General features: G+C 43.5%; 1 protein-coding gene and 1 pseudogene across 2 annotated transcripts; both read right to left on the bottom strand.

Annotated features, from left to right (window-relative positions):
- Nucleotides 1-1,006: 1,006 nt before the first annotated feature.
- On the bottom strand, nt 1,007-9,493 carry LOC103709726 (cyanidin 3-O-rutinoside 5-O-glucosyltransferase-like). Its single transcript, XM_089931030.1, has 2 exons — nt 8,221-9,493; nt 1,007-1,445 (listed from the first exon to the last, which is right to left on the bottom strand). Exons 1-2 carry the CDS (start codon nt 9,384-9,386, stop codon nt 1,151-1,153), a joined length of 1,461 nt encoding a protein of 486 aa, XP_089787156.1. The 5' UTR covers nt 9,387-9,493; the 3' UTR covers nt 1,007-1,150.
- A 3,098-nt stretch (nt 9,494-12,591) lies between these two features.
- Nucleotides 12,592-15,339, bottom strand: LOC103709727 (crocetin glucosyltransferase, chloroplastic pseudogene; annotated as a pseudogene). The gene has a single exon (XR_016413437.1). The product of XR_016413437.1 is annotated as a crocetin glucosyltransferase, chloroplastic pseudogene (transcript).
- Between the last annotated feature and the right edge of the window lie 253 nt (nt 15,340-15,592).

A 15,592-nucleotide genomic window follows, 5' to 3' on the forward strand; every position in this document is an offset into this window, starting at 1 on the left:
CATATATTTGGGTATATTTAAGCTGAAGATATGTGCGAACATCTGTTTAGTCCCACATCAGTTATTTGCTATGTGAATTTTGAGTGCATATATAAGATTAAAAAAATTAAATAATACTATTTGGTTATTTTTTTTTGGGTGATGACTGGGTTGCTACAGGTCCAATTCGCCTTGCCTCGTATGGTCGCCTTGTGACTTGCATAATTTACATCTTCTTTTTACAGTGAGGCATGTGACCATGGCATCTCTGCAGTATTCTCGTGGATCGGACCCACAACAGTCTACAATACTGTCTTCCTTTTCTTTCTCCGAATTCTTTCTTATTTCTACCGAAAATAAAAATTATCTCCCATTTCTTTCTTATTTCTATCCAAAATAAAAAATATTAAATTTAATGCAAGAAATATTCAACATCTCAACATCGGATTAAACCGACTACCTTACCCTCGATATTAGTCAAGGTGAACAAATTCGCTAAAAACCAAGGAGTCATTGTGGTCGTACTAATAATGACCTACAGTTATGGAAACACTGCAGCTAATGCACAATGGGCGTAATTACTGCCGCATGCTGTTCACTCGAGACGGTTTTCAAGTTGTAAATGTGCATTTGACCGTTACATTGCATTAAAAAAATGTCACACCAAATCAAGTAACAGATCAGTATGCTATCTCTCGAAGGTTCTCAAGTAAGCTCATTCAAAGACTCATTCTAAAAGTTTTATTTTTTCTATACTGTTGCCTATCCTTCTGGCTTAGATACTGGAGAGTTCCCAATCGAAATTTTTTTGGCAAGTGGATTTTTTGCAAATCAATCTCCAAGGAGACCAGTTCTTCTTTAACTCCGTCACCCCATTAAATTCTGTTCTCACCGATGGAACTTTAACCTCAGTTTAGGATTTAGGGACAACAAAACTGAAAACGGAGGAATCTAGGTAGATGTTTTAAGATCTTTGACTGCATTATTGCAGTAAAACATACCACGTGTACCATTGAATAACGGAGGTAATAACCCACCCAAAAAGGTAACTACGTGACCTAAAGTTGGCATTGAATTTTCAGCGATCTTGGAATCAGGTTTACCATACAATGCGGTTAAATAATGTCGTTGGTCCCAACATCTCTCCCCCGTTGTCAATCAGCCGCCGCCTTCATTCAGCAGCTTTTCTGATGACCTCCTCCACGAAAGCTTTGAGATTGCGATCCGATGACCCTCCATCTTTGATGGCCTCCCTTACATTGTTCCTCCATATCTCTGCTCGCCTCCTGATCTCCACTCCCACCTCTCCTTCCCCCATTACCACCTCCAAACACCGCCGCAACTCGCTCCCCTCCAATACCCCCTCCTCGTTAAGCTCGCCCCTTATACCCGTCTCCCACGCCGCCTCCGCCATCCACGCGTTCATCCTTTGGTCCCACTTCTGCGGCACCGCTACCGTCGGCACCCTGTTGGGTTTTGACCCACATGACCACATCGTGGTCAGTTACGATCCCGTGAGAAGTGGAGGCATTATCCTTGATGGTAGGATAACATAACGGGTCTCACCCTCTGCCTAGATAGGGAACACTGCATCGGTCTCCATCACCGGGTGTTCGAACAGGGGCCAAGAGGGAGATACGAACTAAGGACTTGATCATCCAGAAAACAGTGGATCCAGGTACGCTTCCTTTATTTGAAGACTGGTTCATGATCCTATTTATAAATGTTCCTACATGTGGTATCAGAGCCTGGTTCATCCTAGAACCAGATCACAGTAAAAGGGTAGATCACAGGGACAAGGCAATGATCGTTTTGGCCAATATAGAGGCGATCTGATCATCGCCATGTTGACCGGCCGTCACTGGGATGCCGGGATACTGTGCCGAGAGTCGACCATTGCGTTGTCCCTGGATGGCTTTGGCACCATAGAGGCGATCTCCGGCATTGGGGTTGTTTTGCCGGCCATCACAGGGTCGGATTCATGGATTTGAGAAACAACCCCACTCGGGGTGACCCTGCTGACGCCGGATCTGGCCGCCATATGCCGCCGTGAGCCATCAGAAGATCCGGCGTAGCCGCCGGCCATGGTCTCCCTCCCACTCTTAAAAAAAAAGGGGAAGATAAAACTCACCGGAGTCAGTGCGGGTGGTTCGACCGTCCGGGTGACGCCGTCGGGCGGCGTTTCGTCCGGCGTCGGGCCCATCCCGGTGGCACCGTCGGGCGGCACTTCGTCCGGCGGCATAATCGCCGCCCGCTGCTCCTAAGAGCCGACGGGTTGGGTTCGGCGGAACCCCAACCCGCCGGCGTTGCCCTGCTGGCGTGCGACCGCCGGTGGGCTCGCCATCGGGCGGCGAGTCCACCGGAAGGAGGCGGCGCGCTCGTCGCCCAGCGACCGGAGGCTGGCGGGCTGGGTTCGGCGGAACCCTAGCCCGCCGCTAAAAGAGGAGGAAGACGGGTCGGGATCGACCCGTCTTCAGTTCTTTAAAAAAAAAAATATTAAATTATTCATAACGGGTCCGGGTTTTGAGTTTTAACCCGAACCCGTAATCGTTAACCCGCTGCATTAAAAAGGGCATAACAGGCATAACGGGTTCGGGTTTTTTTTTTGGGTTTCGATCCGAAACCCGAATTCGTTTAGCCAATAGAAGGGAAATTTTCCGTTAAGCCCTTATAAAACATTTTATTTTTTCATACAGCCCTCCCGGGGATGTTGAAAGAATGAAATGTTTCTGTTTAAGTCCCTGTGAAACATTCTATTTATACTAAAGTCTTAGAGGGCTGTTACAAAATGAAAAATGTTTCTATTAAGTCCCTGTAAAGTATTTTATTTATACTGAAATCCCTAGAGGCCTGTTAAAAGATGAAATTGTTTCTGTTAAGCCCCTGTGAAATATTTTATTTATGCTGACATCCTTCCAGGGCTGTAAGAAACAAAATATGTTAATTTAGTCCCTGTAAAGCATATCATTTATGCAGAGGTCCTCAAAATATGTTAATTTAGTCCCTGTAAAACATATTATTTATGCAGAGGTCCTTGTAGGGTAATGTGATTAAAAAAAAAAAAATTGTCATTTATTTTACATTTTAATATACTTGATAGCATGATATGACACATGTACTGATTGTGTAGATTAGTAAAATATTAAATACATGTTTTATTTTAATTTGTCATATTATGAATTGTCAATTATGTGCTATGTCATTATTTTAATTTGATGTCTATATTATGATATAGTTTGGTAGTTGCCAAAGTAACCCAACTAGAATGTTTAATAGACATCAAGTCATCAAATACTCTAATCCCAGGTATTAAGATAATGACTTTGCAAATTATGACTTACAGTTTTTCAATCATGAGATATTATGGATTGGCCCAAAGGTGCACCACTTTCAAATGATTGATTTGCTGAGTTAGGATAATTAATGAGTATCCTTGATTTAATAGGTATTGGATGCTCAAAGGCAACAGACCTATTTAAATTTTGGACCTATATCATTAATTATTCCTAGGTGAATTGGGAATCACCATAATAGTAATTTAGTGTTTCATAATTACTACCCAAAGGTGTATTATGGTAATACTGTTTATGTTATTCATCATTATTGCTAACTCAAAGTGTTAATGTTGTAAGCATTTTCTTATTGTTAATTTTCTTATTGCAGTATCTATTCCTGTTTCGCTTCATTCGCAAGCTTCATCTGTTACGATCTTTAATGGAACTAATTTCTCAGAGTGGAATGAACAAGTCCAGTTTCACCTAGGTGTTCTGGATCTTGATTTAGCACTCCGATCTGAGAAACCGGCTGACATTACTGATTTGAGCAGCTCGGAAGAAAGGTCTTTTTATAAGACTTGGGAAAGATCGAACAGATTGAGCATTATGTTTATGCGGATGAGTATAGCGAACAATATCAAGTCAACGCTTCCTGAATGTGACAGTGCTCAAGCATTATTGAAAACTGTGGAAGAACGTTTCCGATCTGCTGATAAGTCTCTGGCTGGGACATTAATGGCTAAACTTACCACCATGAAATTTGATGGTACTTGTGGGATGCATGAGCATATCCTTGAAATGACAAATATAGCTGCTAAGCTGAAGGCTCTTGGGATGGATGTGAATGAATCCTTTTTAGTTCAATTTATTTTGAACTCCTTGCCTCCTCAATTTGGATCATTTCAAATTCACTATAACACTATTAAGGATAAGTGGAATGTGAATGAATTGACCAGTATGCTTGTACAAGAGGAGACAAGACTTAAGCAACAAGGATATCATTCTGTCAATCTTGTAAGTCATGGAGCCAAGAAAAAATGGAAGAAGCCAAGAAAGGGCATGAAGAGTGGACCATCCAAGGGTAAAGAGCCTCATCATGATACCGAGGTTCATAAGAAGAAACAAAACAAAGATAGATGCCATTTTTGCAAGAAATTGGGACACTATCAGAAGGACTGCCATAAACGCAAGGCATGGTTTGAAAAGAAAGGTAAGCCTTTGGCTTATGTATGTTTTGAATCAAACCTTACTGAAGTTCCTTCTAATACTTGGTGGTTTGACTCAGGTTCTAATGTTCATGTTTCAAATACGATGCAGGGATTCCTTACAACCCAGATGCAAGATCCAAATGAGAGTTTTATCGTTTTGGGGAATGGGGTTAGAGTTCCTGTAACAGCTGTTGGAACCTATCGTTTGCTTTTAAATACTGGTTGTCATTTAGATTTGCTTCAGACTCTTTATGTTCCTTCTATTTCTAGAAATTTAATTTCTGTTTCTAAACTTGATGTTGAAGGATATTTCTTTAAAATTGGGAATGGTAGTTTGCGTCTTTTCAAAGACAATGTCTTCCTTGGTTCTGGTGTTTTGTGTGATGGCTTATATAAAGTGAATCTTGATAATCATTTTGCTGAAACTCTTATGACCTTGCATCGTAATATTGGAATTAAACGAAACATGATAAATGAAAGATCTTCTAACTTGTGACATAAAAGATTGGGTCATATATCCAAAGAAAGATTATAGAGATTAGTAAAGGATGGGATTTTGTCAAACTTAGACTTTACTGATCTCGGTATGTGTGTAGACTGCATTAAGGGAAAGCAAACCAAACACACAAAGAAAGTTGCCACAAGAAGTGAAGAACTTCTTGAAATTATCCATACAGACATTTGTGGGCCTTTTGACTCCCCATCATTTGGTGGAGAGAAGTATTTTATCACCTTTATTGATGATTTTTCACGTTATGGTTATGTCTATTTGTTGCATGAAAAATCTCAGGCAGTGGATGTCCTAGAGGTATACATTACTGAGGCTGAAAGACAATTAGATAGAAAGGTGAAAATTGTCAGGTCTGATAGAGGTGGTGAATATTATGGTAGGTATGATGAAACAGGACAACACCCTGGCCCATTTGCTAAACTCTTAGAAAAGCATGGCATACGTGCTCAATACACTATGCCGGGAACGCCACAGCAGAATGGAGTAGCTGAAAGGCGTAATCGTACACTTATGGATATGGTTAGGAGTATGTTAAGTAATTTTCCGTTACCCATATCGTTGTGGATGGAAGCCCTTAAGACCGCTGTATACATATTAAACCGGGTTCCTAGTAAGGCAGTTCCAAAAAACTCCTTTTGAGTTATGGACAGGAAGGAAACCGAGTTTAAGACACCTGCATGTTTGGGGTTGTCCGGCGGAGGCCAGAATTTATAATCCACATGAAAAGAAATTGGATTTTAGAACGATTAGTGGATACTTTATAGGTTATCCCGAAAAATCCAAAGGGTATAGGATTTACTGTCCTAACCATAGTACGAGAATTATAGAGACCGCTAATGTCAAATTCATTGAGAATGGTGAAACCAGTGGGAGTGATAAACCACAAAATGTGAAAATTCAAGAAGTTAGGGTGCAAGTCCCTTTACCCATGACTTCTAAGAAAATTGTTGTTCCTACAGTTGTCACACAGTTTAATAACAATGAACAACAAATTAATGATCAAACACTCCATAATGAAGTTATCACCACTGAACAAGTTGTAGAAGAACCACAAGGGATGACATTAAGGAGATCTCAAAGAGAAAGAAGATCTGCCATTCCAAATGATTATATGGTTTATCTACAAGAATTTGATTTTGATATAGGGACAAGAAAAGATCCGGTTTCTTTTAAACAAGCCATAGAAAGTATTGATTCGACTAAATGGATTGATGCCATGAAAGATGAGTTGAAATCAATGGATCAGAATGAAGTCTGGGATGTTGTTGATTTGCCCGAAGGTTGTAAAACAGTTGGGTGTAAGTGGGTCTTTAAGACCAAGCTCGACTCAAAGGGTAATGTTGAACGACATAAAGCCAGACTGGTGGCCAAAGGTTTCACTCAGAAAGGAGGCATTGATTATAAAGAGACCTTTTCTCCTGTATCTAAAAAGGACTCATTTAGAATCATTATGGCTTTGGTTGCACATTATGATTTAGAGTTGCACCAAATGGATGTAAAAACTGCTTTTCTGAATGGGAGTTTAGATGAAGAAGTCTATATGGACCAGCCCGAAGGTTTTCCATTAAAGGGAAAAGAACACATGGTTTGCAAATTAAAGAAGTCAATATATGGTCTTAAACAAGCTTCCCGACAATGGTATCGCAAATTCAATGATACCATTATTTCCTTCGGTTTTAAGGAAAACACTGTTGATCGGTGTATATACCTGAAGGTCAGTGGGAGCAAGTTTATCTTTTTGGTCCTATATGTTGATGACATATTGCTTGCCAGTAGTGATCTTGGCTTATTGTATGAAACTAAGGTTTTTCTCTCAAAGAACTTTGAAATGAAAGATATGAATGAGGCAACCTACGTGATAGGCATTGAAATATTTCGTGATCGATCACGTGGATTGTTAGGGTTGTCTCAAAAGGCATATATAGACAGAGTTCTAGAGAGATTTGGTATGGAGAATTGTTCAGCCAGTGTTGTTCCAATTCAGAAAGGGGATAAATTTAGTCTCATGCAATGCCCACAGAATGAATTGGAACGTAAGCAGATGGAAAATATACCTTATGCTTCTACAGTTGGTAGCTTGATGTACGCTCAGACCTGTACCAGACCGGACATAAGTTTTGCAGTTGGAATGCTAGGAAGATACCAAAGTAATCCAGGGATGGATCACTGGAAAGCTGCAAAGAAGGTGATGAGATACTTGCAAGGAACAAAGAATTACATGCTTACATATAGAAAGTCAGATAGCCTTGAGGTGATTGGCTATTCGGATTCAGACTTTGCTGGATGTGTGGATAGTAGAAAGTCAACGTTTGGCTATTTGTTCCTATTAGCTGGAGGAGCAATCTCATGGAAAAGTGCCAAACAGACAAGCACTGCTTCGTCCACCATGGAAGCAGAATTTGTGGCATGCTTTGAGGCCACGGTTCATAGTTTGTGGCTGCGTAACTTCATCTCGGGACTTGGGATTGTCGACTCTATTGCCAGGCCGCTGAGAATCTTTTGTGACAATACTGCAGCCGTCCATTTCTCCAGAAACGACAAATATTCTAATGGTGCCAAGCACATCGAACTTAAATATTTTGTTGTCAAGGAGGAAGTTCAGAAACAAAATGTGTCTATAGAAAATATGAAGACAGAGCTCATGATTGCAGATCCTTTGACAAAAGGTTTACAACCGAAGACTTTTAAAGAGCATGTTGAAAGAATGGGTCTTAGTTGTAATCCATGATATTAGTTGAGGATTGTATTATGTTTATTTCTTTGACACTTAGATATAATTGATTATGTTTCTGATTTTCCTGTTCTTCAAATATATGTACATGTATGGGTTTGAATGTATGATTACAGAAATTGTCTTTGACAAAGACATAATGTTTGACCATTAAAGATACTTCTCATTTATGGACTATGATTAAATAATTTGCTAGTGTTGTAGTACTTGGAAGGAACTATGTCATTATATTGATGTGGAACTGCCTTGACTCGCATTAGTAAGCTGTTTAATTATGGTATTATGATGACCCAACTGACTATGGATTAGAATGATGCGCGCCTAATGTTTATATCATTTCTAACCAAAGTATGGTCATATGGGTCAAGTGGGAGAATGTTGGGTTTTGACCCACATGACCACATCGTGGTCAGTTACGATCCCGTGAGAAGTGGAGGCATTATCCTTGATGGTAGGATAACATAACGGGTCTCACCCTCTGCCTAGATAGGGAACACTGCCTAGATGTTCCTACACACCCCACAGGCCAAGCTCTCCAAGGACGAGTTCCACCCGCAGTGAGTCACGAAGCACCCCACTGACGGGTGCGAGAGAACCCTAGTCTGTGAGCACCATTCAACCACCATTCCGTTTTCCTCTTCCACCAGCTCAACCCCTTCCCCTCGATTGTCCTTCCTCACCACCAAAAGGTACTGCCTCCCGCACTCCTTCAACCCCAGTAAGATCTCCTCCAGCTGCTTTTTCCTTGCGACGAACAGGCTTCCGAACGAGACGTACACCACTGATCTCTCCGGCTTGGTATCCAGCCACTCCATGTACGCCTTCCTGTCGGGCTCAAAGAGATCGGCCGCCGAGGTTAGCTTCTCTGCATTCTTATCTCGTGTAGACTCGGATGGGAGCAGCGGCCCTACTGTGATGACGTCCACCTCATCGTCGACGGCGGCGAGTCCATCGACCTCCAATTCGTCAAAGCTGTTCAACAACACTGTTGGCCTGGGCCAGGCTTTCTCGCTATCAGCAGCCGCAAATACCTGTCGGACGGTGGTGAGGCTAGAATAGAGCAGATCGTCGGCGGAGATGGTGAGGAGAGATGGGAGGTCTCGAATATGGAGTGGCGGCAGCCCTGGTAATCTCACCGTAAAGAGCGGTTCGCTCCGATGGGCTGCGACGAGACCGTCGTACCCGTGGAAATAGTGGTAGTAGATGGCAAACACGGTGGCGGACTGGATCCAGTAGAGGATGGAGGGGATGCCATGATGGCGTGCCACACCGACGACCCATGGCGAGAAGAGGGTGTAGATGATGAATGTGACGGGGCGGCCACGAGCAGCGAGACTGGCGACGAGGGTAGAGAGGTTTTCCGATGCGATTTGCATGGATCGGCTCATGAAGTTATCGACTTCGGGTCTGCTATGGTAACCGTGGAATCCGTCATCGTAGCCGTCGGAGAATGGGATGTAGGAGATGAGACCGTCTTCTATTTCTTGGTCAGGGGCGGCGGAGAACGGGAACATGCGACGGTGGGCAGAAACAGCGGTGGAGAAGGTGATGTGAGCGCCGGCGATCTGAATGAGGCGGGTGGCGAGGTGGAGGGCGGGATTGATGTGGCCTTGGACCGGGTAGGTCACCACCAGGAAGTGCAGTGGCCGCTGCCGGTTCATGGTGACGAGCTTGGAATGCATTGCAAATGTTTTTTTTCTGTTTTTGGGTAGGCAATGTTTTGCGCAGTGCAGGAATTGTAGCTTAATTTATCGAAAGAAGTGGCCTTTTATGGAAACGGATAAGTTTCATGCTGAGGAGCCTACTAAAAGACGCCGAAGACAACATGATTGCTATTTCTCGAGCGTTTTCCTAGAGAAATTATTTGTTTAATTCAGTAAAACAAAGTGAGAGTTTTAAAATTTTTTTTTTTTTGAGCGTGTGAAGCAAAGTTCATCTCAAAAGGAATATGAAACAAAGCAATAGTGAACTTGCCCTTTCGAGGGGAAAAATCTGGAATTCCATTCACGTGACGAGGCAGAAGGAATCGTTGCTCATGACCCAGCTGGACCAAGTGCTCGCCTGCTTGCATGGCAAATTCGAAAAGTGTCAGGCGAGGGCAAAATAAAATGCTAGATGCTATGGGGACTGGGGACTCCCACAGAGGAGTCCATTTTATGGACAATACCATAAGTTTTTCCTGCCACGTGGTAGAAAAGATTGGTTCGACCATGCAGACTTGTTGCGGGACTCTCACACGCGCGGGCACGGTGGGTGTGAACGCGACCAACAAAGTCAAAAAAATAAAATATTATATAAAAGCATTGGCACATACCCATGGTCTACCCAGATGAAGCCTCTAAACTGCTAAGTCACAAAGAAAGCCATCCAGTCTACTGCACTATTCGTCTTCCGATATACGTGCATAGTCTGATGGGAGTCGCACTCTCCCAGTAATCTACGAATATCATGGAGCAGCGGCCGATCCTCGACTGAGCAGCTCCGATCCTAGATCCACTCAATCACTGTGGCCAAATCTCCTTCGAGGAGGAGACGGTCCGCGTCCAGTATCCGTCTCACATAGGAGACACCTTCCCAGATAGCTCAAAGCTCGGCACACATGCACCACTGACGAGTCGAAGATCTGCGCGACCTCCTACTGCCACCAGTCTGGCATCATGATCCCTAATGGCAAACCCCACACCTCCGCCTCTTCCATCTTTAGCGACGCTGCCATCGAAGTTCACTTTAAGAAAACTAGAGGGTGGAGGCACCCAGAAGACGAACACGGTCATGGATGCTGCAAGAGCAGAATGGGAGCTCCAAATATCCCTCGCCAACCCAGTAGGTGATGATTCGATGATGCTTGTAATCTCCGCCGCATGCAGTAGCGCCCGAGCTACCATTACCCTCGGGTGAACGCCGCCACCCTCAAAGACTTAGGCATTTCTATCCAGCCAGCAATAATAGGCTAGGTAGGCAGCACAAGTCTCTCCTCACATCCGGACCCCCGAGCCGAGGCCTCTAGGAACCACAGAAATACCTCGGTGGATGCCCACATCTGCCACTGGTCGGGGTGAGCCGAAGCAGATCTCCATATCTAACTGGACCGCGGGCATCCGAAGAGAGCATGGTAGATGGATTTTGCCTCCGCCGGGCACGTCACACAAACAACAGGATTCCTCACTCTCTGCCGTGCCAGCACACCTCCGGTAGGTAAACACCCCCAGGCTATCTTTTAGAGGAATAAGGCAACACGGGAGTGGATGTGCATCCTCCATATATAGGGAGAAGGAAAAGATGCGGCATTATGCGTGCAAGGACATCGGGAGAAGTTGATGGAGCAGGATTTCTCATTCGGAATTCTAAATCGGAATTTGTAATGGCTGGATGCTATCTATACTACAAGAAACTTGGACATTAGCGACGCTTTTTTTGGCTATTAGCGACGTTTTTAAGCGTCGGTAGAAACCATTCCGACGTTTTCCAAAGCGTCGGTAAAGCGTCGCCAATGCTACAGTGGAAAAAACATTTTCCAACACTTTTAAAAGCATCGCTAATTCTCGACGCTTTAAAGCGTCGCTCTTTACCGATGCTTTAAAGCGTCGCGAATTACCATTTGCCAAGAAAATTACCATTTGCTGTCTGCATCTTCTCCTCCATTCAGAAATACAAACAACTTTCCTAATCGGTACCCTCATTCTATCCGTGCGGAGCGGTTGGGTTTGGCCGATGTGGAACTAAAATAAGGTGGTTTTTTGGATTTCCACGATGCTTTTAAGCGTCGTTATTTAACGACGCTAAAAAGCGTCGTTAAAAGTGTCGTCAATTGTATATTAACTTCGACGACGCTTTTAAGCGTCGTCATTAGCCGACGCTTTAAAAAAGCGTCGGCAAATGTTGACGGAAAATTTTTTTTGCCGACGCTTGGAATAAGCGTCGGCAAATTAGAGTCGGAAGTTTTCTTTTTTTATGTAGTGCTAGATGGTTTTTTAGGCTGAATAGGAGGTAGTATGGGAGCATTCTGTATGTGCAATAACTATTTTCTATCTGGACGGATCATAAGGTCATACTGAAAAGAAACTTCAAAACCGTAATCTCCTGAATTTCTACAGAGGTAGGATACGAGATACCTATTCATCTCTTGTGTTGTCGATCATGCTAGCTCAGTGCTATAAGGGCCTTCCTCAATTCTACCCATTTATTTTTGGGATATTATATTTATCGTTGTATGCACTCTAGAATTATGTAAAGCATCCGGTCTAAAGAAAAAAAAAAAGTTATTCAATATTAAATTACCAAAGCATCAGCTAGAAGGTGAATTTTTTATGTATATTTAATAAGCACCTCAAAATATCCAAATTAGTAACAAATGAAAAATTACAAGAAAAGAACATTCACATTCCTCTTTCATTGTCATGTTTATAATTCCAAATCAGTACAAATAATTTACATATAATTGTTGCTTAAAAGAATAATTTCTTAAACAGCTAATCTCTTTACTTTTATAATAGATAATATATATATATATATATATATATATATATATATATATATATATAATATATATATATATATATATATATATATATAATATATATATATATATATATATATATATATATATATATATTTATAATATATATTTATATACATGCTATATAAGTGTCAGGCTAGGTTGGGTTGGGTTATCTAGCTCAAATCTTCAACCCGAGTTCAGCTTGATTTTCAATCAGGTGAAAAATTGGCCCAACATTCTTATAGTGTGGGCTGGGTCGAGCAAATCATGGGACAGCCAGCCTTGTCCAAAATTGCAACCCTAGATCGGTGATTCTCTGGTATAAACATTCTTCTTATGGCCTTGAACTCCTTTCTTGGTACCCGATGTCAGCTTCAAAATATAACCAATTACTTTGCATCCAGTGCGTCTAGATGGGATTCGTTTAAATGAAACAGAAGCCTTATCAAGAATTTTGTTTTGCCAATAAAAATTTGCCATATGTACAAATTGTATAATGTTCATTGCTTTTAGGATATTGATGTTTGGGCTCTTTTTTATTTTATCTTTATTCTAGTATGGATGTAGGTGGGATAATTATTAAAATGTATATCCATTCTAGTGGACACTGCCTCTCTCTTGGGGGCAACTGATATGTCAACTTCACCAAACTTTTGAGCTCATAACTCATAAGGGAAAGCTCAACAATATACCATTAGACTGAAAAATCGTTCAGGGATTATTCTAAACTCCACAATCAATCGATGTATTGTGTTTGGAGCAACAATTTATCCTACCCTTCTATGTCACTGATCCATACATTTCTACAGCTCTTTTCAGGAACGGCTTAATGTATTTGGGAGCCTAAGGTCATTTTGTCTTTGAAGCTTTTTTTGCAGTAGGTCGGCCTAAGACGAACTCACATAAAGGCTTTTTTTTTCTTTTTTCCCTTTGAGGCCTTTTTCACGGTGGACCTTTTTTGGGTCAGAGCCTTAGGCGACTGCCTAAGTCGCCCAAGGATTAGGCCAGCTCTGACTCTTTCCAACACCCTCCCCTAAAAAATTCTGAGCCAATGACTCTCTGCCACAATATTCTAATTAGATGACTTCCTAAGCTTCCGACAAAATGATCGTCTATTGTTGTTGGTGTGAGAATCTGAGCATATGTTTAGTTTTACATTAATTACTCGTTTAAAAAATTTTTGGACACTTATATAAAATAAAAAAATTTAAATAATATTTTTTGTTTTAATTTTTTTAATAAAATTTTGAATTGCTATAAATAGTATCAAAATAAATTCGGTCCGTCATTTATATGAATTTGGAAATATTATAGCATGATTTTATTTGGATTAACAATGAGCTAAACGTAATGCTTATGTCGGAACTTTTTTCACGTGGTATCGAAGCTCGAACTCACAACCGACATCACATAACAAGACGAGAACTGTCTCGTACGTCCTATCCAATTGTCGTTATCGTCCATCCAAAATGTTCACGCACCCTTCCCAATCTCCTCCACGAATGCCCGAAGATTCCGATCAGACGGCCCTCCACTGGCGACGGCCTCTTGCACCCTGTCCCGCCACTTCGTTGCCTTCCTCCTCATCTCCGCCCCCTTCTCTCCTTGCCCCATGACGACTTCCAAACACCTCCGCAACTCCGCCCCCTCAAACACTCCCTCGTCGTTCGCCTCAGCCCTCACCCCCGTCCCCCACGCCTCCTCCGCCAGCTTCGCGTTCATCCCTTGGTCCGACATCTGCGGGGCTCCCACGATCGGCACGCCGCACGCCAAGCTCTCCAGCATCGAGCTCCACCCGCAGTGCGTCACAAAACACCCTACCGAAGGGTGGGATAGCACCTTCACCTGAGAGCACCACTCCACCACCATCCCCTTCTCTCCTTTCTCCAACTCGACTCCTTCTCCTCGGTTGTCCTTCCGAACAACCCAAAGATACGGCCGCCCGCACTCCTCTAATCCGTTCAACATCTCTTCCAGCTGCTGTTTTCTCATAACGGACAAGCTCCCGAACGACACGTACACCACCGACTTCTCCGGCTTGGAGTCCAGCCACGCCATGTACCTCCTCCCATCCAGCTGAAAAATATCACCATGGGATGGGGTCTCTTCTGGAGACGGCAGCAACGGCCCTATTGGGAGAAGATGCATCGCATCAACGGCTGAGAGGGCATCAGACTCCAATGCGTCAAAAGTGTTCACCAAAATCCTCGGTTTGTGGGACTCGGTCTTCTCGCGATCCACCGTCTCAAATACCTCGCGCAAAATGAGGAACACATGGTAGAAGGGATCGTCGGCGGATATGGTGAGGAAAGACGGGAGGTCCCGGATTCGGAGCGGGGGCAGTCCCGGGAATTCCACCTGGAATAGCGGGTCCCCACGATTGGAGGCGACGAGGTCTTCGTAGCCGTGGAAATAGTGGTGGTAGATGGCGAAGACGAAGGCGGGCTGGATCCAGTGTAGGAAAGACCGGATGCCGTGTTCGCGAGCCACGTCGGCGGCCCACGGTAAGAGGATGGTGTAGATAAGGCACGTGACGGGCCGGCCGCGGGCGGTGAGGTCACCGAGCAGGTTGGAGAGGTTACGGGATCCGTGGAGCTTGGATTGGGCCATGAAATCGCTGAACCCGGGTATGCCGCCCTTGAAGCCGTCGTCGTAGCCGTCGGAGAAGGGAAGGTAGGAGAGGCGGCCGTCGGAGATTTCACCGTCGGAGGCGGCGGACGGGAACATGCGGCGGTGGCCGGAGACAGAGGTGGAGAAGGTGACGCGGGCGCCGGGGATGGTACGGGCGAGTTGGGTGGCGAGGCGGAGGGCGGGGTTGATGTGGCCTTGGCCCGCGTAGGTGGCCAGCAGAAAGTGCTGTTGGGTTGGCTCTTCCATTCTTTTTCGAGTTTGGCGAGGGATTTCGGGGGTTCGAGTGTGTGATATATAGCGAGCGGTCTCGACTTCGGATCGGCGCGGCTTCTTGTTGAGTGAGACTAGGGAAGGCGTCACCAGGGACGTCAGTAGTTTTGAATCTAGCCAGGACTTACCAAAAAATTTTAAAAAAAATTCTAGCCAGGAAATTTTGTCGAGTCGAGCACCATTCATGTCCGCTCCGAAATCTTTGTGGATTGGATAAATTCTGCTCTATTTGGATCGGATAGTCTTGTCTTATATCAAGCCGGCATTTCATTTTCAATAAATCAAGATTGAGTACATCCTGCCAAATCAAGAAAAAATAAACAATGCATCAAATAGGGAACACCTACTAGACTCGTTCAGATGACGTCTCTAAAGTGACGAGCCACATATGAGACGACCTAGTCCGCAGCTCTGTTCACCTCATGATACACATGACTAATCTGGACAGCTAACATCTTCTGAAACAGTCTGCGAGTATCTCGAATCAAA

The sequence above is a fragment of the Phoenix dactylifera genome, chromosome 5 (assembly GCF_051530095.1).
Source record: "Phoenix dactylifera cultivar Ajwa chromosome 5, Ajwa_hap1_PhDact_Kaust_v1.1, whole genome shotgun sequence".
Classification (NCBI taxonomy): domain Eukaryota; kingdom Viridiplantae; phylum Streptophyta; class Magnoliopsida; order Arecales; family Arecaceae; genus Phoenix; species Phoenix dactylifera.

Coding starts and splice junctions, on each gene's coding strand:
- LOC103709726 (XM_089931030.1), bottom strand. CDS start 9,386: ATGCATTCCAAGCTCGTCACCATGAACCGGCAGCGGCCACTGCACTTC. Junction 1,446..8,220: donor GAGAGCTTGGCCTGTGGGGT/GTGTAGGAACAT, acceptor AAAACCCAACAG/GGTGCCGACGGTAGCGGTGC.